General features: G+C 36.9%; 1 protein-coding gene and 1 long non-coding RNA gene across 7 annotated transcripts in view; both read right to left on the bottom strand.

Moving 5' to 3' along the window:
* raf1b (Raf-1 proto-oncogene, serine/threonine kinase b) overlaps nucleotides 1-24156 on the bottom strand; it is a 31650-nt gene extending 7494 nt beyond the window's left edge. The window contains exons 1-15 of one of the 6 annotated variants that reach the window (XM_084101591.1): nucleotides 24056-24156; nucleotides 18360-18583; nucleotides 17568-17680; nucleotides 16376-16478; nucleotides 16135-16292; nucleotides 13350-13448; nucleotides 11992-12145; nucleotides 11081-11105; nucleotides 10249-10331; nucleotides 9957-10074; nucleotides 9504-9588; nucleotides 9179-9355; nucleotides 5536-5582; nucleotides 3696-3814; nucleotides 2151-2282 (exon numbers count right to left, since the gene is read on the bottom strand). In XM_084101591.1, coding sequence (XP_083957717.1) covers nucleotides 2151-2282; nucleotides 3696-3814; nucleotides 5536-5582; nucleotides 9179-9355; nucleotides 9504-9588; nucleotides 9957-10074; nucleotides 10249-10331; nucleotides 11081-11105; nucleotides 11992-12145; nucleotides 13350-13448; nucleotides 16135-16292; nucleotides 16376-16478; nucleotides 17568-17680; nucleotides 18360-18557 — 1611 coding nt within the window. In that variant the 5' untranslated portion in view covers nucleotides 18558-18583; nucleotides 24056-24156. Of the gene's footprint in view, nucleotides 1-2150; nucleotides 2283-3695; nucleotides 3815-5535; nucleotides 5583-9178; nucleotides 9356-9503; nucleotides 9589-9956; nucleotides 10075-10248; nucleotides 10332-11080; nucleotides 11106-11991; nucleotides 12146-13349; nucleotides 13449-16134; nucleotides 16293-16375; nucleotides 16479-17567; nucleotides 17681-18359; nucleotides 18584-22833; nucleotides 22987-24055 lie in introns of those variants that run through there. The other 5 variants (XM_084101592.1, XM_084101589.1, XM_084101590.1 and 2 more) reach the window with 5 other exon arrangements.
* Nucleotides 19751-22501, bottom strand: LOC311074164. The gene is made up of 3 exons (XR_014604253.1): nucleotides 21512-22501; nucleotides 21070-21432; nucleotides 19751-20935 (listed from the first exon to the last, which is right to left on the bottom strand). It is a non-coding gene; the product is annotated as an uncharacterized lncRNA (long non-coding RNA).
* Nucleotides 24157-27098: the final 2942 nt, after the last annotated feature.

The following is a 27098-nucleotide window of genomic DNA, read 5'->3' as shown; positions in this document are numbered from 1 at the left end:
AATGAAATCTGAGCGCTAGTGTAACCGCACAGCTCTCCTCGCGAGATCATCTGACACAAGTGTTGCAGGACAGATTTACATGCCAGAGTTTAATACTTCAGTCAGAGTTTCATCAGCTCTCAGACTCTGAACAGTAATAGCTTCACCTGATCTAACTTAGCAGAGGATTTGAGGAAAAGCAATACAAATCGCCTTCGTTTCGCCACTTATTTCCAAACAACAGAGCAGCGTTACAGGCTACACAACCAGCCCCTGGGTTTAGAAACGGACCTTTAGCCTTTGGGCACCTAAATTTAGCCTCGGGACTGGAGGGTGAGCGTACCGAGCTCAACACACACACACACACACACACACACACACTTCAGCAGCTCACAGAACAAACCACAGACTCAACAATGAGGCCATGACCTATTTTGCCCCTTTACACCAGATGTGATATAAATCAGTGTGTCTCCAGAATGTGTCTGTGAAATTTCAGCTCAAAATACCAGATCATTTATTATAGCTTGTCAAATTTGCCCCTTTTTGGGTGTGAGAAAAAACGTGCCATTTTTGTGTGTGTCCCTTTAAATGCAAATGAGCTTTAGCTCCGCCTCCGTTCAGAAGAGGGCGGAGTCTTTACATGAGCTTCAGAAACTCCAGCAATAACAAAACAGGCCAATCTCACTCATCCAGAATCCCAGAATCACCAGCAGCGAGTGCAGCCTTACGGAGAGACTCAGGAAGAGCTTCTGAATGTTAGTGGAGACATTTCTGTAGTTGTTGTGGAGTTACACTGATCATCTCATCATCATGTTTAACTTCTCCACAAGTGTCCACAGTTCCTGAGGTCTTTATAAGACAGCGGTGACATGTTCTGGTCAATAGTGTTCAGTGCTCGTCTGTGCTCAACCACAGAACAGTTTCATAATTTGCTGGATCTTCATCATTGCGTTAGAACTGGTCTCTGCTGTCGCTTGTGGAACCAAATGTCGGCTGGTGTGTGTAAACGTGCAGATTAAGGGCCGGTAATATTATAATATTATAATAATATTATAATAAGATCCTCTTTATAAGTCAGAAGGAGAGCGAGATCTTATTTTTTGTTATGCTTGGAGAGAAAGACTCACCAGAACACAGTTACTGGGTTTCACTTTTCACGTTTTCTGTGTTAATAGATGCACCCGATTATAACACTGAAACATGGGAAAAGTCAGATTTTCCTGATATGTCCCCTTTAACTCTAGTCTACACATCTCTGAGGGACAATCTTACAAGCTAAAAAAACTGAAAGATTAAAAATATAAAATAGTATTTTGTTACGATCTAGAGATCACTATTTGAGGCTTCAAATGAACTTAATTGTCATAAAAATAATGTCAAGCGACTAAAATCTTTCGGTTCTTAAAAACAGGCTTAATTTTCTTGCAAAAAATAATAAAAACAAAGTTAACAACTATTTCCAGTTTTCATAAGATTTACCCGTTTCTAAAGATATTCTTTTAAATCTTTTTGGCGTCTCCTTCAACAGGTTCACATTCATCCAAGGTCAAAAACACTGTAATTCTCTCATAATCTGCACTGCACATCAGCTCTTTCCTCTCAGTGTCTGAAACGCTTCCATCGGAGATTCAGTCTCTCTAAACTCCGCCTCTCTGAGAGCTGCTCTGCTGTGATTGGTCAGAAACCAAACGCTCATTATCATATCTTCCTCAGCTCTTGATCACAGTGATACGAACAGTAACGATGGCGTGGGTTTTACCGTATCAATCTCAGAAAACAGCGTCTTCTCGACACGAACAACACGAACCAAACTCTTCCAGTCTCAGATACACTACAGTGTTTGAGGGCGGAGCTAAGAGACGCTGCTCAGCCAATCAACACTACAGGCGGGGATTATGCAAATTAGTTACACACCTACAGCAGGAAGTGAGACTGAATTACTGACTCGTTTCAGTTCAGAATCCATTTATCTTTGAAACTTTAGCATTCTTAAACGGCTCTATTATATATACTCTATTACACACTACATGAAAGATAATAAGAGGGGCACTTTAAAAAAAATACATCTTAAAATATCGACCAAGCAAGTATTTAAAGTCAAACCCATAAACCGCTCCATGTTCAAACCCATGATGGTGTGACTCTGATTGACTGATCATTAATCTCACCTGATCTCGGTTCCCGATCATAGAATAGGGCAGTTCTCCTGTCATCAGCTCGTACAGGACGATCCCGTAGGAATACACATCCGACTGGAAACTGTACGGGTTGTTGTCCTGCATCCGGATGACCTCGGGAGCCTGAAGAAGAAGCACGTTAACTCTTTCACTCAGATCATCATCAGGTCAAGAGTCCCAGAACAAACCTGCGTTTCATAATCTAATCTAACCGGGAAAAAAGCTTTAGCAATAAAAAACAACAACAAAACAAACACATGCTAACATGCTAATTCATGCTGACCAAATGCTAAAACATGCTAGCAACATGCTAATTAAAGCTAGCCATGTGTTAAAACACGCTAACAGCATGCTAATAATTGTTTGTCGTGCTTAAATATGCTAGCAACGTTAATACATGCTAGAATTTTTTTAATTCATGCTAGATATGTGGTAAATTAGTATATGTGAGGGGGCAAACTCCTCAAGATGGGTGGTGTGTACTAATATATACTAATGTGCCACAAACAGGACTTTAATATCACCAACCATTCCCATGTTATTACGGTGTATCCATATAAATGGCCCACCCTGTACAATTGTTCATTGTTAGTTCACGGTGCATTGGCTTTTGATTTTTAAAATACATTAGTAAATGTTGAAATGAACACTGACCGATGTTAATAAATGCTGTAGATGTTCATTGTTAACTAATGGAACCGTACTGTAAAGTGTTACAACCAGATGGATCTGGATAATATTCTGAATGTTCTGATCCAATCTGACTTCTGACCTGTAATGCTGCCTGAATCATAATCATAATCATAATCATACACTGTTGTTTTGTTGGCCAGAGGAGAACTGAGACTGAGTCTGGTTTCTCCATTCTGTCACTGATGGAGTTTTGGTTCCACTGTCGCCTTTGAATTTTGGCTTGCTTAGTTGGGGACCTTTAATTTAATATTCAACTATTATTGATCTCCTGCATTGACAGTATTATATGAGAACTGAGCTGGATGATGACATCACTGTTTTCTCCAGAACAGCTATACATATATATATATATATATAAATGAACTAAATTAATAACTTTTTACAACAGAAATGAACCATCACTGAACTCACTGAAGCTGGACTGTGACTATTTTCTTCTAGACACAAACTCTGTTGCATTATTTTCCTGTTATCTCTGTAAAGCTGCTCTGAAACACTCTGTGTTGTGAAAAGCGCTGTATAAATAAAGCTGACTTGACTTGTTACAAGCAACAGCGTTTTCACTAGTGGTCACATGGATTCTGTCACACACAGATTAGTATATATTCGTGCAGTGTGTGCATGTCAGAATCTAATTTCCGATTTGAAGCTTGTGACATATAAACGCGCACATCAACCCGATCACGTTTAGCGTTCATGTAAACACTACGTTCAGATTCATCAATCAGAATGAATTCAGTCCGATTGAAACAAAAGTTGTGCATGTAAGCGTAGCCACTGATTCTGTCACACACAGATTATAATATGGCGTGTGTATTATTATCTCTGATATGAGCTCCACACCATCCAGAGGACAGATCCCGACGGCTGCTCGACGCGGTGAGAGCCGCTCCAGCGCGCCTTCACTGTGGCCAGACCGAAGTCCCCGATCTTCACCGTCAAGCCTTCGTGCAGGAACACATCTGAGCGTCCAGTTCAGGGAATTCATCTCTATATTCATATCTACACAGAAACCAGCTGCAACATCCTTAAAGAAGTAGATCACCCAAAAATGTAAATTAGCCCCTGATTTACTCGCCCTCAAGCCATCCTAGGTGTGTATGACTTTCTTCTTTCAGACAAATACAATCTGAGTTATATTAAAAAATGTCCTGGCTCTTCCAAGCTTTATAATGGCAGTGGATTGCAACCAACAGATTGAAGCTCATAAAAGTGCATCTATCATCATAAAAGCGCATCTATCCATGATAAAAGTGCATCTATCATCATAAAAGCGCATCTATCCATGATAAAAGTGCATCTATCATCATAAAAGCGCATCTGTCCATCATAAAAGTGCATCTATCATCATAAAAGCGCATCTGTCCATCATAAAAGTGCATCTATCATCATAAAAGCGCATCTGTCCATCATAAAAGTGCATCTGTCCATCATAAAAGTGCATCTATCATCATAAAAGCGCATCTGTCCATCATAAAAGTGCATCTATCATCATAAAAGTGCATCTATCCGTGATAAAAGTGCATCCATCATCATAAAAGTGCATCTGTCCATCATAAAAGTGCATCTGTCCATCATAAAAGTGCATCTATCCGTGATAAATGTGCATCTATCATCATAAAAGTGCATCTATCATCATAAAAGTGCATCTGTCCATCATAAAAGTGCATCCGTCCATCATAAAAGTGCATCTATCCGTGATAAATGTGCATCTATCATCATAAAAGTGCATCTGTCCATCATAAAAGTGCATCTATCCGTGATAAAAGTGCATCTATCATCATAAAAGTGCATCTATCATCATAAAAGTGCATCTATCATCATAAATGTGCATCTATCATCATAAAAGTGCATCTATCATCATAAAAGTGCATCTATCCGTGATAAAAGTGCATCTATCATCATAAAAGTGCATCTATCATCATAAAAGTGCATCTGTCCATCATAAAAGTGCATCTGTCCATCATAAAAGTGCATCTATCCGTGATAAATGTGCATCTATCCGTGATAAAAGTGCATCTATCCATCATAAAAGTGCATCTATCATCATAAAAGTGCATCTGTCCATCATAAAAGTGCATCCGTCCATCATAAAAGTGCATCTATCCGTGATAAATGTGCATCTATCATCATAAAAGTGCATCTGTCCATCATAAAAGTGCATCTATCCGTGATAAAAGTGCATCTATCATCATAAAAGTGCATCTATCATCATAAAAGTGCATCTGTCCATCATAAAGTGCATCTGTCCATCATAAAAGTGCATCGATCCGTCATAAAAGTGCATCTATCATCATAAAAGTGCATCTATCATCATAAAAGTGCATCTATCATCATAAAAGTGCATCTATCATCATAAAAGTGCATCGATCCGTCATAAAAGTGCATCTATCCATGATAAAAGATGATTATGATGCACTTTTATGGACTTCAAAACAGAAACGGCCATTCACTGCCATTATAAAGCTTGGAAGAGCCAGGACATATTTTAATATAACTCTGATTGTATTCGTCTGTAAGAAGAATGTCATATACACCTAGGATGAGTTGAAGGAGAATAAATCATGGGCTAATTTTCATTTTAATGTGAACTACTCCTTTAAAAAACAGGCTGCTTTTCGCATCGTGACCAATGTTACAGAAATAAAAAAGGATGTAAAATGAACAAGTTGGTAAAAGATACTGTTTGACTTCATGTCTCGATGGATGATATTCTTTGCATGTAGGTAACTAGAAGAGAGGAGATATGAAGAGTTATTAGAGATCATTTTAACTCTATATATTCTGTATATGTTATGCATTATCAGCATTATCATTACAGGAGTTAACTGACAAAACCACCTCAGAGTTTACATGTAAACACCAGCCTGTTTTCTGCTATTTTTAAACCTGGTTGCATTTCTATAAATAGCTGATGGCATCATGCGCTCAAAATGTGAATCTGTTTCTGAAAATATACTATGTTGTCAACACTGAGCTGCGAGTCTTCATTGTGTTACGATAAAACACATCTAAAAACACTTGAGAGAAGCTTCTTATAAACCAATGACAGCCTGAATGGATCAAACGCAACAATAATCTTATACACTACCATTCAAACGTTTGGAGACAGTACAGTACAGTACAGTACAGTACAGCGCGGCTTCAGCAATGAGAGCACATTTTTATTTATTTTTTACACTTATTTCACGTTTTTCTGTTCTGGATGTTAGACCTGTTGTTAAACGGGGAAGAGAAAGAACAGGAGAGATATCACGAGCCACACTGTAGTCGACTGTGTAGAACACTAGTTTAGCGGCACGCGCCATTCTTTGTATTTTTCAGTTTATTTAGGGCGTCTTTGAAGATCTTTTCTTTTGTTTTAATTTGGGGGTTTTGGTGAATGTTGATTTAGTTTGATTAGAAATTGTTTTTGTATAGTAAAATTGGTTTTGTTTCGTTTATTTCTTTGATTTGTTCTTTTCTCTTTACCTCGTTCTTTTGTGAACCGTTTTCTTGGTCACGATTTGTATATAAGTTGTAATTGTAAGTATCTTGGGTTATCTCGATTCTCACTGTAATAAATGATTACTTTCCCTACATTAGACTGGTTTGTGTGAGAATGTTTTCCAGAACACGTCTTATTCTCCCTCGACTTAAAAGGTTTGTAACGATAGTGAAGTGTAATTTATTCCTGTGATCAAAGCTGAATTTTCAGCATCATTACTCCAGTCTTCAGTGTCACATGATCCTTCAGAAATCACTCTAATATGATGATTTGATGATCAAGAAACATTTATGATTATTATCAGTGTTGAAAACAATTTGTATTTTTGTCGAAACTGATACATTTTATTTTTCAGGATTCTTTGATGAATAGAAAGTTCAAAAGAACAGCATTTATTTAAAATATAATATTTTATGACATTATAAATGTCTTTACTGTCAATTTAATGCATATTAATATTGCATAACTGAATATTATTAATTTCTTTAAAATAAACATCTTACTGGCCCCAAACATTTGAACAGTAGAGCATATTTTCAGATTTTAGCTGGGTTTTCATTTTATTACAAAAATGCTCATCCTACAAAAGTTATTAATATTATCATTAGAGCGGCACGATTCTGGAGAAATTGAGAATAACTTTTTTTTAATAAAAATTGAGATAATGATTCTCCCACGATTCTGAATAAACATTAATAAAAATTTACTAGAGGTTCTGACAAAATGTTAATTCCTGCAGTCTATTTAAAAATATATATTCATTTTATTTATTTTAAATCGGTTTGAATACTGAATACTTCATGTTTTATGACTGGATGAATCAGCGTTTTTGAACGAATCTCTTGAGTGAATGATTCAATGACTCACTCATAAAGACTTCACTTGTCGCCACCTACTGGTGTAATGATGTAATTGTTACAATCTTTATTTGAAGCGTCAAGTTTCATTCAAAAGGTGATCTCTACCGTAGACATCAGTGTTTATATCCGAACTATAAACTTTTATCTCAGTACTTCTGTGATAATCTGAATGATTGTAAGACTGAATTAATGATACTGTGTGTTAAAGACTGTTTGTGAAGCTGTTTCACATCTTTACATGACAACGGCTCTCTCTGGATCAGAACTCTGATCTGAACGTTCACTGTGATCCAACTTATCAAAGCTTTAATAGACTGCGATCTTATAACGATTACTCATGCAACTCTAATTACCATGAACGGTAACTAAATTATTAACAATCACATGGCATGAATTGAAATACAGACATATTCAACTTCCAATTATTTCTTGAATAATTTGTGTTGCATTTGCTTTTACTCCGTGTAGTTGTACTTGGTCTTTGAGGATGATGTATCTGTCTAAGTTCTCTAGCTTCTAGTGAGCAGCTGAAGAATTTACGCCACAATACTGTTGAATTTGTTCAGATGCAAAACCTTTGACATCAACAACAAGAACACTGATGTGAGGAAGCATTCTGAAGTTTGATAAGCCTGTTACAGGATAAAAGTTAATAAACCATACAGGATTATTTGGTTAGTTGCATGTTATAATTTGCATTTAGCAAATAACATAATTTAGGGTTGCAACCCTGCGGTTCAGAAGTGTTGGCTTAGCCAACACACACACGCCTGTGAGATGTGATCCTGAAAACCTTCAGCTTAGACACTGCTAAAGTCAGGGAAAACACTGGCTACGTTTACACGCAACCAAATAATCCGTTGTCGGATTAATGGGATTGTCGGCTCAATGGGACTGAAAAGCCTTCATGTAAACACCTTAATCAATCCGATTGAGCTCCAACCCAGTGAGATTTCGATCGGATTGAAAGGGGTGTTTATTCCTTTTCTAATCCGATCGAGAGAACATGTAAACACTTGATCGGATTGGAAACCGAAACTGAAAGGACTGCGCATGTGCAATGATGTAGAAATAGAGTAATGATGTAGAAATAGCGCAATGACGAAGAAATAGCGTAATGACGTAGAAATAGCGTAATGACGTAGAAATAGCGTAATGAAGTTGAAATAGCGTAATGACGTAGAAATAGCGTAATGATGTAGAAATAGCGTAATGATGTAGAAATAGCGTAATGACGTAGAAATAGCGTAATGACGTAGAAATAGCTTAAAGACGTAGAAATAGCTTAATGACGTAAGAATAGCGTAAAGACGTAGAAATAGCGGAATGACGTAGAAATAGCGTAATGACGTAGGAATAGCGTAATGACGTAGAAATAGCGTAATGACGTAGAAATAGCGTAATGATGTAGAAATAGCGTAATGACGTAGAAATAGCGTAATGAAGTTGAAATAGCGCAATGACGTATAAATAGCGTAATGACGTAGAAATAGCGTAATGACATAATGACGTAGAAATAGCGTAATGACGTAGAAATAGCATAATGACGTAGAAATAGCATAGCATAATGACGTAGAAATAGCGTAATGATGTCGAAATATCGTAATGACGTAGAAACAGCGTAATGACGTAGAAATAGCGTAATGACGTAGAAATAGCGTAATGACGTAGAAATAGCGCACTGATGTAGAAATGGCGCAATGATGTAGAAATGGCGTAATGACGTAGAAATGGCACAATGACGTAGAAATGGCGTAATGACGTAGAAATAGCGCAATGACGTAGAAATAGCGTAATGACGTAGAAATAGCGCAATGATGTAGAAATAGCGCAATGATGTAGAAATAGCGTAATGACGTAGAAATAGCGTAATGATGTCGAAATATCGTAATGACGTAGAAACAGCGTAATGACGTAGAATCAGCCCGATTGAAACAGAAGTTGTGCATGTAAAGGAAGCCAGTGATGCGAACACTCACTCCATGCCCTGCGCCGTCTGTCTGGCGATGTCCATCAGCTGGAACATCTGGAAGTTGGTCTCTTGCACGTGCAGATGTTTGTAGAGACTGCTTCCCTCACACCACTGCGTCACAATGGCCAGCTTTGTCTTGGTCATGTATCCCATAAACAACACAATATTGACATGCCTAGTCTTCCTGAAACCACAACACAGAACAACGTCAGCGGGATCAAACTGACAGTGTTGAACAGACTCTGAATGAAGACTAGAGAACGAGCTCGAGCTCAATGCAGGGTTTAAAATCGTCTGTGGGAATACTGGGATCATCCGACTGGTTGGTTTACCTGAGAACAGCCACTTCATTGCGAAAGGCCTGTAACTGCTCTGGTGTGGGATTCGTCACCTTTAAAATCTTTACAGCAACATCACCTGAAAAGACATTACAAATCAAAATAAGATAACCTAAAAAAACAAGCAGGATTTTTGTTCATCTAAAATCAAGAAAACATTAACTCAGCCTCACACAGTTATATATAACTATATATATATAAAACTATCATTCATTACTGGATGAATCAGCATTTTTGAACAAATCACTTGGATGAATGATTCAATGACTCACTCATAAAGACTTCACTTGTTTCATTACTGGATGAATCAGTGTTTTTGAACGAAACTCTTGAACAAATGTTTCAATGACAAATTCATTTTTTAACAGACACTTGTCGCCACCTACTGGTGTAATTATATGTATTATGTATAAAACCCCTAAAATAATGACGAGAGAGAACTCTTACCGTGCCACTTCCCTTTGTACACGGTGCCGAAGGAGCCCGATCCGATCCTGGAGTGCAGAACCACTTCAATGGCCTCGATCTCCCAGTAATAGCTGGAATCTCTCTTCTCTCGCGGACGCTGGTGACCAACGAACAAACCAGCTCACGTTTCAACCTATACCTTATTCTCCTTATATAACACCTTTAAGAGCCCTAGTTCTTTTTAGAACAACATTGAACTTTTTCTCCAAGTAGCAAGAAATGAATCTGATGATAATGAGTTGATTTGGCTTCTGATTACTCGATTACTTACGATTCTTTTTTCCTGAGTGTTGTTTGAAGGCGCTTTCTCCATGTGGGCCGGAACCGGGGTTTTGGGCCACTCGGTCGGGCTTCCTATGAACCAAAGTGACAAAGAACGACGTCAGCCATAATTAACCCATCCACCTTATTCCTAATTCTTGAATTATGGGTGTAACTTCCGCTAAGCTGTAAACAATCAGAGAAAGCCTCGCTCTATGAACTCAATAATAGTTTCTTAACTGTGTACAATGAGAAGACATTATTCTACTCACCCTTCAACCATCAAACAGTAAAAGGACATTTAAAAGTGTAAAAGCATCAACAAGGTACTTTAAACATACCATGAATAACCCCAAAAGAGTGAATCTTGGCTTAAATATCACTGTAGTAATATATATCTGTATTATGTAACATAAGTTAATGTTCATTAACTTCAGCATTGCGTGATACTATTTCAAAGTGATTTCCGTCATTTTGACAGATAATAAATTGGATTTACCGGTGAAAACAAACCTGGAAAGAGACGTGAGGATTTGAGGAGAAAAACGAGAGATTCTTTGTGCATCCCAGTGGATTATTAATGGGATATATCGTAATTAAATCGGGAGAATAGATCACAAATGTGCAGAATAAGCTGTTCTCTTTCATTCTTTTACAGCGGATTGCAAAAGGGCATTGAGTCAAACTGACGGATCAGCTTTATTGTAGGGCAACCTTATGATCTGAAATGATTCGTTTCAGTCTTTTTGAATGGAAGTTCCACCCATAACTCAAAACGCAGTAAGATCGTCAGGAATGAAGCGGATAACTTCTCTGAGGAAAGAGTCAGGAAAAGCCCTTACCTGATTCATCACACCCTAAGGCTTCCTGTGAATACAGAAGGAAAGCACTGTTTTAACATATGGAAATGTTTGAGAGAAGACACTATAATAGTTTGATGAAGAAGGGCCAGATTTACTAACAGCTTGATCACCCTTTACACATTAAAAACTACTGTCGGGATTTACTAACGACACGCAGAGAGAAATGAGCGCTGAAAACATTATTTCTGCGGCTGATCTTATTGCTTATGCATTTGTAGGAGTTTCCCTTGTTTTAGTGTCAGAACTACATTAAACTACTATATATAATGTTGAATATAATGTATAATAATGCAATGTGGGAATATGTGTGTGTCCTGATAATGCCAGATGTCTGATGTTCCCAGTAAAAGTGTCCTACATTATTATAAATATATCTAGTCAGTGACAGTGAAAGCATATTCGTCTACAATAATCCTGTGTTTTCAGCTTCAGAATCATGAATATTGTTATTCTGGTGTCTCTATTGTCCTGTGCTTTGGGTTTCAGCACCAAGTCCAAGACTATTCATTTACACACACAATGTAATACCAAATTTATCATTTTAATCAACAGTTATTTTTTTGTAAACCTTTTATCTTGGAGTATCGCAATGATATGGTATCGTGAGTTCAGTATGGTGATATGTGTCGAATCATGACATGAGGGAATCGTTACGCCCCTACGAAGAATAAATGCTGCAGAAGTATTGTTCATTGTAAATGTATTTAATTGAATCATGAAACGTGATTTACTCGTCAATTTACTGGTATTTGTGGCATTATTTACCGCCCAAAGAAAGCATGTTTTAACCCATTTACCGGACATATCGATTGCCAAGCCTGCTCTCATTTGACCCGTTCAGTAAATCTGGCCCTGAAAGGCGATGATGATGATGAGGAGAAGCGCTTCACCTGATAAGCGGCCTCGTCGACGGGCTGTGTGGTGCTCGTCATGTGGACGTTAGGCGTAGATGTGGACAACACTTTATGAGTGAGAGACACGCCAGCGGACGGCGTGGGAGTGATGTAGTTTAAAGCGTTCGGCGTGGAGTATCTGTGATAGGGACTGGAGAAGGGTTTCAACGTCAGTGGCGTTGCTTCTTTCCTCTCGTTGCAACATGTGATATATACAGTATATTACAGGAGTCACTAAATATTAAATCATGTTTTTAGAAAACAGTGAAAGTACAATTCAAATTGTTGAATCATATGTAAGATAGACTAAAGAAGACAATTCAACACTAGCAAAAGTCAAAACAAGACCCTTACCAGTACATTAGATTAAATCTTGATTGGAAAAAATGTAATTGAAAAGAATATCCATGTATTCCCGTGGATGCAGTTTTACAGTGTTTCCCAGATCAGTGCACATTTTAGGTGAAAGTTACCAAATGGCTTGATAACATGTAAACAACATTGAAAAAAAGGATGCAAGTTCACAAGACAAGATCAAGCAACTCTATCAGATTAGTCTTGTGTTTCGTAATGTGGATATACTTCTAAAACAGTGTGCATTTAAATAATTATGGTAATGTTAATTAATGGCTACTTGCGTGTTAGTCAAAATTTGACAAAATTATTATCTGTGATATTCAAATCTCCATAAATACTGATCTTTCTAAAGCTAATCATTTCAGCACTAAATGGGTAAATATATACCAATAATTTACAATTATTTGTAGTGAAACATTTTAAAGGCATGCACAGTGTTCAGATTTTTTTTTAAAGTTGGTAAAGCTGACCGGATATGTTTTAAAGCAAAAATGTTTTAATACATGTCAGGGTTAGTATTATCGTTAACTATAACTATAAAAACATTTCTGTTACTTGACAAAGCTGAAATAAATAAAAAAATGTAAATATTAGTTGAAAAACTTAAACTAAATGAAAATTAGAAATGTTGCCTCATAAGCTGAAGCCCTAAAATTGCTACTTGGAAGAAGAAATAATAAAAATAAAACTGAAATAAAAATTAAACCTAAAAAGCTAAATAAATAAAAAACGAACAAAATGACAAAAGCACATAACTAAATTAACCTAAAGTTACATACAAGTATAAAAATAAAAGCTAATTCAAAATATAAATAAATCTATGACAAAAGTAAAATAACACTAATACAAGGAACTACAAGTATGATCAAATACCCTGAATAACAGGAACGAAAACAAAAAGTAGGGGGCGTTGTGACACGCTCTGATTCTCAGGAACGCTGGACTTGTCGGGTCAGTTCACTACATCTGATCTAAATATAGACACAGACTCCATTTACCTGAAGGAGAATTTAGAGTTTTGCATCCGACGGGACGAGAGGGGAGGGAGTGACGGAGTGCCGTTCTCTCCGGGAGTCGGGAACAGCCTGGAAAAATAACTAATAGCTAATTTCTAAAAGATGGACCAATGAAGGTTTTCCTTAAAAAGCATTATAAGTTTGTTTTTTCATCTTTGTGATGAATTCTGCTGCAGAAGAATGGACCTTTGTACCATGCTTTACATGATTACCAATGATAGACATCTACAACGCTCACGTGTGAGGGCCTCTATGCAAAACTCTTTCTGTGAGCCTTCCCTTCATGTCTATCTTCATTTAAATAGAGGAAAGAAGCCTGTTCAGCCTGCCAACATGCTACTGAACCCCACTTCACCTAATTTATAGAACATTTTACTCCTAAATCATGGTAAAATTTATTATTTTCTGTCTGTTGACAATATTTGCATCAAAAAAGTAATCCGATTCCATAATGTACATTACTTGTAATGCGTTACTTTACACGTTACTTTACACATTACATCGAAAAGTAATCTGATTATGTAATGCATGATACTTGTAATGCGTAACTTTGCATGTTACATTAAAAAGTAATCCCGGTTACGTAATGCACATTACTTTTAATGCATTACTTTACTCGTTACATCGAAAAGTAATCTGATTACATAATGCACGTTACTTTTAATGCGTTACTTTACTCGTTACATCAAAAAGTAATCGGATTACGTAATGCACATTACTTTTAATGCATTACTTTACTCGTTACATCAAAAAGTAATCTGATTACGTAATGCACGTTACTTTTAATGTGTTACTTTACTCGTTACATCGAAAAGTAATCTGATTATGTAATGCATGATACTTGTAATGCGTAACTTTGCATGTTACATCAAAAAGTAATCTTATTACGTAATGCACGTTACTTTTAATGCGTTACTTTTCTCGTTACATCAAAAAGTAATCTGATTACGTAATGCACATTACTTTTAATGCATTACTTTACTCGTTACATCAAAAAGTAATCTGATTACGTAATGCACGTTACTTTTAATGCGTTACTTTACTCGTTACGTCGAAAAGTAATCTGATTACGTAATGCACGTTACTTTTAATGTGTTACTTTACTCGTTACATCGAAAAGTAATCTGATTATGTAATGCATGATACTTGTAATGCGTAACTTTGCATGTTACATCAAAAAGTAATCTTATTACGTAATGCACGTTACTTTTAATGTGTTACTTTACTCGTTACATCAAAAAGTAATCTGATTACGTAATGCACGTTACTTTTAATGTGTTACTTTACTCGTTACATCGAAAAGTAATCTGATTATGTAATGCATGATACTTGTAATGCGTAACTTTGCATGTTACATCAAAAAGTAATCTTATTACGTAATGCACGTTACTTTTAATGCGTTACTTTTCTCGTTACATCAAAAAGTAATCTGATTACGTAATGCACATTACTTTTAATGCATTACTTTACTCGTTACATCAAAAAGTAATCTGATTACGTAATGCACGTTACTTTTAATGCGTTACTTTACTCGTTACGTCGAAAAGTAATCTGATTACGTAATGCACGTTACTTTTAATGTTACTTTACTCGTTACATCGAAAAGTAATCTGATTATGTAATGCATGATACTTGTAATGCGTAACTTTGCATGTTACATCAAAAAGTAATCTTATTACGTAATGCACGTTACTTTTAATGTGTTACTTTACTCGTTACATCAAAAAGTAATCTGATTACGTAATGCACGTTACTTTTAATGTGTTACTTTACTCGTTACATCGAAAAGTAATCTGATTACGTAATGCACGTTACTTTTAATGTTACTTTACTCGTTACATCGAAAAGTAATCTGATTACGTAATGCACGTTACTTTTAATGTTACTTTACTCGTTACATCGAAAAGTAATCTGATTACGTAATCACGTTACTTTTAATGTTACTTTACTCGTTGCATCGAAAAGTAATCTGATTACGTAATGCATGTTACTTTTAATGTTACTTTACTCGTTACATCGAAAAGTAATCTGATTACGTAATGCACGTTACTTTTAATGTTACTTTACTCGTTACATCGAAAAGTAATCTGATTACGTAATGCACGTTACTTTTAACATGTTACTTTACTCGTTACATCGAAAAGTAATCGGATTACGTAATGCACGTTACCTTTAATGTGTTACTTTAGTCGTTACATCGTAAAGTAATCTGATTATGTAATGCATGATACTTGTAATGCGTAACTTTGCATGTTACATCAAAAAGTAATCTTATTACGTAATGCACGTTACTTTTAACGTGTTACTTTACTCGTTACATCGAAAAGTAATCTGATTACGTAATGCACGTTACTTTTAACGTGTTACTTTACTCGTTACATCGAAAAGTAATCTGATTACGTAATGCACGTTACTTTTAATGTTACTTTACTCGTCACATCGAAAAGTAATCTGATTACGTAATGCACGATATTTGTAATGCGTAACTTTGCTCGTTACATCGAAAAGTAATCTGATTATGTAATGCAAGTTCCTTGTAATGCGTTGTTACATCAAAAAAGTAATCTGATTACACAAAACTAGCATGGTTACAATATAACAGAACATGTATAAACTGGGTTTTTAAGTATTTCTGTGACTTTTCCAAGACCTGAGGGTCTTTTCTAGGCCCAGAAACCACTAGAAACTAGTCTAAGCAAGTAATGCATCCGCTGATGTACATGACTGTAAAGTGTGTGTGCTGGTGTCTGTGGTTTTGCACACTCACAGCAGCTGTCGGATGTTGCTCCAGTCCACACACATGGTGGGCACTCTGGTGCTGCAATGCTCATGAAACTTGTAGCCGCACGTCTGACATCTGAAGCCATGTAGAAGAAACTTCTGACATATGTCACAAAAGGCCAACTTCAAAAATGTCTTTCGTACCTGTGAAGGGGGACGGTCAGATGTTAGAGCCACTGTAAAGACGACATCAGCTCAATTCACACACACTGACTACGGGAACTCACAAAATTGTGCGTGGTCAGCGGGACGTGATCTAAGACTTCGACCAGAAGCTCCTCTCCCACCAGCGAGGTAGAGTCTGTGCTCCAATCCATACGCAGCTTCTTACTGCACAAAACAACAGCGTGTTTTCATTCACTGAGCAGTACATTGAATTTCAGGAGCAAAATTCAGCTTTACAGTTGGGTCTAAATTATTACAGTTATTAAACAGAAATGAACAGTTTATTAAGGCGGCATTCAGAAGATGCACCAGTAAGAATAAGCTTTCATTACTTAAAATGAACTAACAATGAAAAGCATTTATTATTCTTGGTTGATGCTAAAATCACCATGAAATCAAAATGGACCGTTCTTGTTTTTTTATGTAATTTTGTAGGGTTATTTTAAATGTGCACATCATTGTTTTAAAATCCTTGTTTTATTGTTCTAAACCTCTCTTCTCTCCTCTGATGACGAGGGCGGGGCAACCTGTCACTCACATGAGATCCACCAATAGCAAACCACAACCATCCAACCAATTCCCCACAGACACAATCAAGCCCCGCCCACATTTGTTCTTGTTCCAGAAGCGTTTCACTCGATATTCGACACAATAGAGGAGAAAGTACTAGCGCAACTTCTCTTCCATGCCGACTTTAATTTGAACAAATGGACCTGAGCTGACATGAACTAACAATGAAGATTAAATACTGTAAAAAATATTGCTCATTGTTAGTTAATATTAGAAAATGCATAATTGTAAAGTGTTTTATGCATGGATCAGCTTTGCTCTGGTCACTGCAATCTTTCATTCTCTCTGCAAAACTGCTTAAACTCGCTCACAACATTATTTTAAGCCATTAATTGACATGAGCTTTTCCTCCAGGATATCCCAGTGTTCAACATTAAATTCCCAAATGAATCAGAATTGAATTACGTGCTTGTGAAACTGAATCATACCATATTATGAAGTCTACAACAATACCCAGCCCTATCAATTACAATGGATTTGATGATTGTGATTACTTTACATCGCTTTGTAGAGATCCGTTTTCACACGAGTCTTTTTCTGATTCTCAATGGCAAAAATACCAAATGAATTTGCATTTAATATAAAAAAAAACTTTTTATTGGCACTGCATGTTGATAGTGCTCAGTCTTTCTCATTGTATTCCATTTTTATTATTATTTTTTTGTGCCATAGGCCACAACTTACAATGTATGTTCTCGATGAAGCTTGAAAACAGCACAGCATTCGGGCTGAAGTCCGCGCACCTTCAGGGCTTTGATGAGGCAGTTGCGCAGCGTCATTCCCGGCCGCACATTCACCTGATTCAACACAATTCTCATATTTCATCACTTCAATGGAAAAGAAAGGTATGAACATGCATGTGAACGTTACATAGATCTTTAGCATTATATCAACTAGCATTTGTGAGTTTGTAAAAACTAAATGCACGATATATCATGTATTTTTAATGTTATCGTTATTGGCCGATATATCAAAGCCGATAAATAATGTATAATTTCCTCCAGCTGAGACGCTTCAGATGCGACTGTTCAACATGATGGTTTTAAACTGCTTGAAATATGATTGAAATCACTTCAAAAAAGGAAAATACAGTAAAGTGCAGCACAAGTCTGTCATATCGGCTGCATAATATTATAATGAGAACATCATCATAATTGTGTGTTTGGGACGTGGATTTTAATGGTGAAACTTTTGTTTTTGTAATCAGGCTCTCAAAAATTACCAAAAAATGTGGATTTAGATTTATCAGCCAATATATCGGTTATCGGCTTTCAAATATAAATAATTATCGGTTATCGGCCCAAATTTTCATAAATCAGTGCATCTCTACTAAAAACAAACTACTTTTACATCAAGGCACTTCCAACATAAGGCCTGTTCACACCGAGGACGATATAGATTCACCACCATGGGTCACAATACACACTCCATCCTCATCATGAACATGGAGAATAACTCAGATGGCTGTACTGTTACCACAGTCCGCTGTTTGTTGGGCAGGTAGACACGGATTGTGCCGCTAGCTTTAGAGTCTGGGATTCTCCCATCGTCTGACAATCTCCGGTACGGGAAGTTCTTGAGGATGTTGGGAGACATGCAGGGATCTTCGAACACCGAGTCTTTGCATCCGAACCCGTGGCTGGCGCTCTTCCAGGCCCCTTGAACATGCTCCATCACGGCAGGCAGCGGCGCACAGTAATCTGGAACACCACACACACACTGATCAACCTCACACACACACTGATCAACCTCACGCACACTGATCAACCTCACACACACTGATCAACCTCACACACACTGATCAACCTCACACACACACTGATCTCACACACTGATCTGATCACACACACACATGATCTACGGTTAATAGAAAACTCATTTCCTACTCCCATCGCTCTGGTCAGCGCCGGCCACTCTGAAGTGGGTATTGTGTTTGTGATGTGACTACGTGACCAGCAGCGAAAACCCTCCAGAACAGCAGGAGAACGCTTTATAACTCAACTTTATTTCTAGAGCACTTTCAAAAACCACACTGGGTACCAGAGCGCTGTGCGTAAACATAACAAATGCATACATCCAAAATTACAACACATTATTAAATGCTAAGGAAAATCCCTCTGAAATGACTCTCGAGTTAAAAACTAACTTGTTTATTTTCCTTAGCTTTTATAAGCAAGGTCAAGACTTCATGCAATATTACTGCGCATTACACGTGAGCCGTCAAGGACAAATAACTCTGACGAGAAATCATTCACAACAACGGCCAAATGTTTTTCAGATTATGATAATAATAAACTGATAACATTTTGATGATGAATGTGCATCACGTTAGAAGGAGCACACTTCAGCTTTATCAAAGAAAGAAGGTCAGTCTTTTCATGAAATAATTATTCACTGTCAATTAATGAGTTTGAAGTCATTATAATAACACTAAGCATCAGAAACACAAAACAACAATCCAATTTTGAGCTTGATAATAACAAGAATTATATTACTATTTAAAAAGGAGCTATTATGCAAAGTCGTGATGTTGCTAGAACAGGTTTTCCTGCTTGAATGTTGATTATTCTCCTCATATTCTCCATTGTTGCGGCTCCTCTCTTCCCAGTCTGTCAGTAACGCTCTGTTTACTTCCTGTCTCTATGAAGCCCCTCCTTCTGAAAAGCACACTGTGCTCTGATTGGTCGGTTGGAGCAGTGTGTTGTGATTGGTCGAGCGCTTAGAGTGTGTTTGGGAAATGTCCCGCCCCTTACCATAACCGCCAGTTTAACACACTACTAACTAACTAAACCAGGCCCCGCCCCTTTATTCTGCGTATTAATATTATAATGAGGAATATTGAGACGTGTTCGTTCCCGGAAGAAACTCAAGACTACAATGGAGGCACGGGCGTAATTTCCTATGGGGACAGGGCGGACATGTCACTTTCAAATTCGTTTGTTATAATTTTTTTTTCGCACACCATCATCACCACGGAGGAGCAGGACTGTGCGCGCGTCCGCGTCCAGACTCTAAAAATAGCTCTCTAAAAGCTCTATGAGGGGGTAGCGCTCCTGACGCACACACACACACACGCGCGCACACATAGCGCGCCAGAATCCAGTTCTCTTTCGCGCTTGAACGAACAATAACACACATATGCAAAAATGCCCGTTTTGGCGAGTATCCTCACAAGAACAGTCTTAAATGAGTTAAATAAAATCTTAAATGAAAGTCAAGAGTAAATGAGAAAATTAAAAGCGTGAGATCCTCTAAGCGGCTGCTCTGACGCCCGTTTCACACACACTCCGTGTGCAGTGTGTGTGCGGTGCAGGAGCAGCACGCGCTATAGTGCTTTCACATGTGCTGCGTTTGCAGTGCGCAACTGATCCGCGGCTGCACCACAAACACATACTCACTATTTTTATTTCAAATCCAGAAGTTATGCAGCAACTTTTATTTAAAGAAAAAAAGTTTTGTCAGCATTGCGATTCTCTTTGTACACATATACACTCTTTAATGGACATATACACGTTTAAACACAATTTAAACAACGTAGGCCTATTACTCCATGCATTACTTCTACTTATATTAAGTTGTTCAAGCAACTTAAAATGGACAAAAACAGCCGACTCTCATACCTTTTCTTTTGCATTTAAATTTTAATACAATTAAAGCTGCAAGCAGCATTTATCAGGGTTCAAGCAGTTAAGGCCTTTAAGCAAAAAAGCATCAAAAGTTATTAAGTTTTATTTAGCAAGCATGTAACCACTGATATAATAAATGGAAAAGACCATTTACAGCCAATACAGGCAATTTACCATGGGAAATGTATGGTTTTAAAGCATTTTAACAGTTATAGTGCCACCTGGTCCGATATCCATAAAACTAGATGCTTGTTCAGAATGTTATGTCACATATGCACCCTTGTTTTGTCACGCCCCTTTTCTAAATGACCCTGTTACAGCCACCCAAATGCAAAAGTTAAACTTTTTTTCCGATAACTATTGATCTAGAGAGTCCAGAGAATGGTCCTAGACTGGTTTGGTTCCGATCGGGCGAAAAACCAGGGACTAGTTCGCAAAAGCAGGTTTTGGACAAAATTCGGCACAGCAGAAAATTGTGTCCGCCTCGAGCCAGGGATCACAGTGGTGTAAGACACTTGAGTCTAGGACAAACGGTCTAAGAGTTATGAGCGATGTTGTACTTTTGGATGCTGTAGCGCCACCTATGGGCCAATCAGGGTCATACTCTGATAGGTTGTCCCCAAATTGAGGCCTACCATCTGGCCAGGTTTCAAGTATCTAGGCCTTACGGTTTGGCCTGCACGATCAGTTTTACAAATCCTTACAATTACAATAGTGTTTCAGCATTTCATGCTTGATCCCTAATAAATCTTGCATGTCACAAAGAACTTGTTTTTCCACCTCCACGAATGAGACGAGTGTTGGTCATTATTTCGCCTTGTTGAGGTGAATTGTAGTTTTCCTTGCTTTACTCCGGTCTTAAAGTAAAAAGATGACTGGGAAAAAAAAGTAGTCTTTAATTAAACACATTTATGGTGAGATTACTACATTTTATTTAATTAAACGCATTTATGGTGAAATTACTACATTTTATTTAATTAAACGCATTTATGGTGAAATTACTACATTTTATTTAATTAAACGCATTTATGGTGAAATAACTACATTTTCAGGTCAATCTGTGTTCATTTTGACCACGAACCCTGCGCTGTCACTTTAATTCAGCGTTTGTGGCACAGCAGAAATAGACTCACCGCATACTAATACACCGCATAATAATTGCAAATATTCAATTTCTGTATATTTCGTACCTGGTAACAAGACAGGAAAGGCACAGGTACATATGACATTTATTATGGGTTTAAGTGAGGATTGTTTAAAGTTCACTTAAACTAAAAGTTGCTATGTTTTTGAAGCCTAATAAATGTTTAAAATTTGGAGAAAAAAAAAATATTTTCATCGAGACATCAGTAGCTATATTAATATCAGTGATACTGGCCTTCATTCATAAAAAGATGCTATTAAACAATTATTTAAAATATACTGTCTTTATGTTGTTTCTACATTACAGTGGAAATTGAGTCTCACTTTATTTCAATTTTATTTACACACAAAAAATTAATAGTGAACATTTCTGACTTTATAAAATGATTCTCTCAAGTCTTGGCAATCTATTAAACAATAAAAAGTAAGACATCTTTTTGTTATACATAGTTTAGTAGCCTACTATTCTTTTTGGCAGGATTTATCATTATAATCAACTTAATTATTTTCAAAATTATTATTATTAATTATTTTGTATCACCATAGTCCCTAAATGTATGTAAATGCAGGAAATGGGATTCAAATAAAAAAAATGTCCCCCCATTTTCTCAAACCAAAGTTACACCCTCGAGAAACACACAAAAAAAGTCAAATTTTGAGCTTGATAACAAGAATGAAACCAATGCTTACATGTTCTATTTCTAAAAATAAATTAATAAAAGTCCATGTACTTTAGATTAAACTAAGAAGGGCCACAGCACTTGCATATTGTTGTCCTACTGTTAGTTTCACTGCTTCTGTTGTTCTCATTTGTAAGTCGCTTTGGATAAAAGCGTCTGCTAAAAGAGTAAATGTAAATGTAAATCACATGCTGAACCTTTAAAAATGAAAACGCAGAGAATCTCTCAGTAAATCATGTGCTTTTAACCTGCTTTTCAGGACAAAACACCCAACAGAAACATTAATCATCAAATCTTTGCCGCTAGAAGAGCAGAAGTGCAGATGGTGACAGATATCTGTCAGGAACTGCTGATCGAGAAGCTAGCACGAGACTTACAGTATCCTGACAGTTACTCTGTGTTTCTAACTGTGCTTCCTCTGCCCTGGCAGTGTGTGTCGATCAGATGGCTCGCCCACACCACACCAGTCCTGCCAGTTACACAGACCAACGCATTTCTCACCCATTCTGCATGAGCCGCTCGACATCCACCTGTTCTCTCTCGGAAAGTAACTGTGCAACTATGTTGGGTTGAACTCGTTCATTGTTCTGCCATCAGGAACCAGTCGAGCAGGTCTGAGCGGCTCACACACACACACACATGCTCATGCTAATCCGACGGTCAACGTGTCAGAAACACTAATTACTCGGTAAAGCATTTCTGTGTCATGCTGAATAATTCTTCCTCATTTCTCTCAGCATCACACATATAATGCAATATCAGTGTCAGGTTTACACATTAAAACGATGCCCTTCATTTACAACAAACATTTCAATGTCATAATTTCACAATATCTTGTGTTTGTGTGCATTTATAACACTACAATAAAATATAACATAATATAAATGTGCTTGCATTAGATATTAAGTGTGCATTAAGCTTAAAAATGCAATGCCAATGATTTATCAAGTTAAAGCTTTGGAAATATGAATGCTGTTCATAAAATGCAAACATATCTGCAATGCACCCATCCAGATTCAGTATTTATGTATACAATAAATGCTAAACTGGAATACACAAATGTAATGTGTAAGACAAATTTAATAACTCAGCAGCCTGAGAAAATAAATCAAGATCACTATGTTTAAAACAGACTTATCTGAAACGTCTAATTCTACAAACACACATTAATATCTTGCCTTTGTTCTAAAGCAGAACTGACCGATAACTTGATCAAACAGAGAAGACTATTTGCATTTTTTTTTTAACATGAAGAGGGCAGTAATTCAGAGGACATTGTGTCACCCAGTTACATTTCACTTGTTCAACTGTTTTAAAAGACTATATCAGAACTACTTTCATTAAACTATGACCCAATTTACCATAATATTCATCGACAAAAGACAGAATATTTTCACTAGCCATAAGACTCTGATGTTTTGACCTCAGTTCATGTGTTTAGTTACTTTGATACAGCAGCTACACACACACACACACACACACACACACACACACACACACAGCTGACTGTATGGCTAGAAAGATTAACAGTGCGTGCTTTAATATATTTAACCGTGTTTACAAGCTCAATCAATGATCTTCAGTTTAATACACATCACACAAACACACAACAACAACTGCGATGTATGTTTCACTATAATCTCGATCAGATGAGCAGTGAGACGCGAATATAATCTGCATGAAACACTGTGCACGGGAACTATAGGAGACTCGCTTTACTCACCAAATAAAGTTGTTGAATTGTTGATCCGCCATGATTATCGCTACGGGGAGAGAGTGACGTGAGAGTGATGTCATCGCTTTCGTCACAGCTCGCGACGCGACAACAACGCTATAATCGCGGACGGTCGCGTGATATGGCAAGCCCCGCATACATTTAAACCACGAAATCAAATAACAATTCTTATTTTTTTTATTTTTTTTTATGAAATATTGCCGTGTTTATTATAAATAATTCACCCATGCACATCATTATTGTTTTAAATGCATGTGCCTCGTAATCTTGAATCAAAATAACTTCCCCTCCCTGTTTGAGCCACATCTCTTCTCTGATTATGTGTTTAGTGGTGCGAGGGCGGGGCAATCTGTCACTCACATTAGATCCACCAATAGCAAACCACAACCATCTATTCAATTCCCAGACTAAATGAAGCCACGCCCTATAGACCTTATGTAGTCCCGCCCCTTTTCAGTGCTGCGCTTGTTGTCTTTTGACTTCCGGTCTGTATTTTCACAGCGATTTTGCGTGTTTATTAATGAACGGCTCGTTTTAAAATCTTCCCGGTCGACTTACATTTGTTAAGACATCTACTTTAAACATTACAGTCCTCATGATAACTTTCGTTAACTTTACATTAAGTAAATCCACTTCAAAAGCTAATTACTCCTGGACAGCAGCACCATAGAAATATACAGAGCGACCGCAAAAACGGAAGTTGAAAGACAATATTCTAAAGATGGCGGCGCCCTCGTTTCTCTGGCGCATAAGGTCTATACATCTCCGAATGCGAATGAACTGACTCTGAATTTTAGTATTGTTTCTTATATGAGGATCCTTTTTCAAGTACAAGGTCAATATTGATTTTCACTAACGACAAAACAAATTATCCGTGAATTTATATGGAACTAAGCTTTAGGAGCTTTACTCTCCTCTCTGTTACGCTGCATTCGGAGATCGACTATTTTTGACTGACAAAACACCGGCGGCCAGAAACCACAACAGCTTCAGTGAGTTGTTCAAAATCTTTCTCTTTAGTAAACTCTGTGAACACAAACACTGTTCTCAATGCTGGAGTTCATGTGTGGAGCCCCTGGTGACACTTCCAGCACCGCTTCATGTTGTGTCGAGCCTTCTTAGTGTTTAAAAATAGCGCTTTTGATGCTATCACTGTCGTGCCCCGAGCACTCCCATTCAAAAGGCAATTTGACCGAAAATACGGTCAAACTTAAAAGTGCCGTTTCCATTCCAATTATGCTTTTAAATGAAAGTTTGCCTCAAGTAGATTCACAAAAAGACCCTAGGTTGCATTTTAGCGACAGTTACGCTTTAACAATGGTGTCAATTTTAAACCATTTCAAGCCCGATCCAGACCCTGACAATGTTAATGAACAAGAGGATCATGCAGAACGGATTTCACAGGACGTTTCAGAGTGGTATGTTTTTTTGTTTTTTTTTGTAATTTCCTTATATATATGATGTTAGTTAGTTTAGTTTATTTATAAAGCACATTTAAAAACAACATGCGTTGGCCAAAGTGCTTTCCATTAAAACAACAACATGTTATCCACCATTTAATCATATTTGTCGTAAAACTATAAAATCATCACAAAATCATGGATAATTTTCCTAAGGGCCGTGAACAGTCTTAGAAAAGCTCCAGTAAACACTACATCAATACTGTAATGTTAAGAGGACACAGGAGGGCTTTACATCCACAACATTCAGCACTGATTTCGATTTGAGTTGCATGAGTAATAGATTCTACACTATGTTTTAGCAGGTTACACTTTTACTTTTGAAAATGTTTTAAATATGATGATTTGTTCTATTTAGCGCTGGCCAACGATTAATTGCATCCAATATAAAAGTTTGTGTTTACATAATATATGTGTTTGTGCTGTGTATAATTATTTTGTATATATAAATACACACATATGCATGTATATATTTAAGAAAAAAATAGTTATTTATATATAAAATAATTATATTTATTATATATAATACAAATTATGTATAATTATATGTACAGTATATACATGCAAATATTTCTTAAATATATACAGTACATGCATATGTGTGTATTTATATATATAAAATAATTATACACAGCACAAACACATATATTATGTAAACACAAAAACACAAACTTTTATTTTGGATGTTGCCCAGCACTAGTTCTATTATTTAATAGCTTTTTATGTATTTTTTCAGATGATCCATATACTAGAAATGACATAAAACAGTTTTTTTCTGAAATTGTGCCACCTCTTGACCACAGTGCCACCTCTTGACCACAGCAACACATTACTTCAAGACTTGCTTGATTTATAATCTCTTCCAGATATTGTGCATAAAAATCATTCAATGAAACATAATTACACATTATAATCTCAGTCCAGCACTATATTACACAATGACTGTCATAACTGTTCAGGTTTGCCCTATATAAACCGTTGTTGGATGCATGATGATCTATTCAAATTCAATGCTAGAGTTTTATTTTGTTTTGATCCAAGATGTAAGACAAAAGATTACATTTAAAACAAGATCACAGTGACTTCCTCTGCAATCTGTCATCATCTTCAGCTTATTGTCGTGTAAAGAACAGATTATTCCTCACCTGAATCAGGAAGGGCTTCTGAAATCCATCCATGAGATCATCTTCTCATATCCAACCATAAGGCCATCGAATGCTCTGTTGGATCCGTTCTCTTCGCCCTCATCCTCAGTGGATTAAAGCAGGCCAAAGACAAATAATTCAGGATGTTTTTCCTATAGTGTAAATCCAAGGAAAGGCACTTGTTCTGCTGATGTGCTTGAGCTGTGAATCCCAGGACATCTCAGAGGCTCTCGGAGGCGGAGAGAACACAGAGCAGATTTAAGGTATTCCCTCAGGCTTGCATCATCTGAAGACAACAGAAAATACAGCAGTTCAAGTGTTCAGATATCACTTCTATATATTTGATCATTTATATTTCTCTTTCTCATTTAATTTAATATTCAACAATATTATTGATCTCCTGCATTGACAGCATTATATGAGAAC

The sequence above is a fragment of the Abramis brama genome, assembly GCF_963993115.1.
Source record: "Abramis brama genome assembly, chromosome: 23".
Lineage (NCBI taxonomy): Eukaryota > Metazoa > Chordata > Actinopteri > Cypriniformes > Leuciscidae > Abramis > Abramis brama.
The sequence above is the reverse complement of the archived record's forward strand: the minus strand, read 5'-3'. Positions and strand labels throughout refer to the sequence as shown.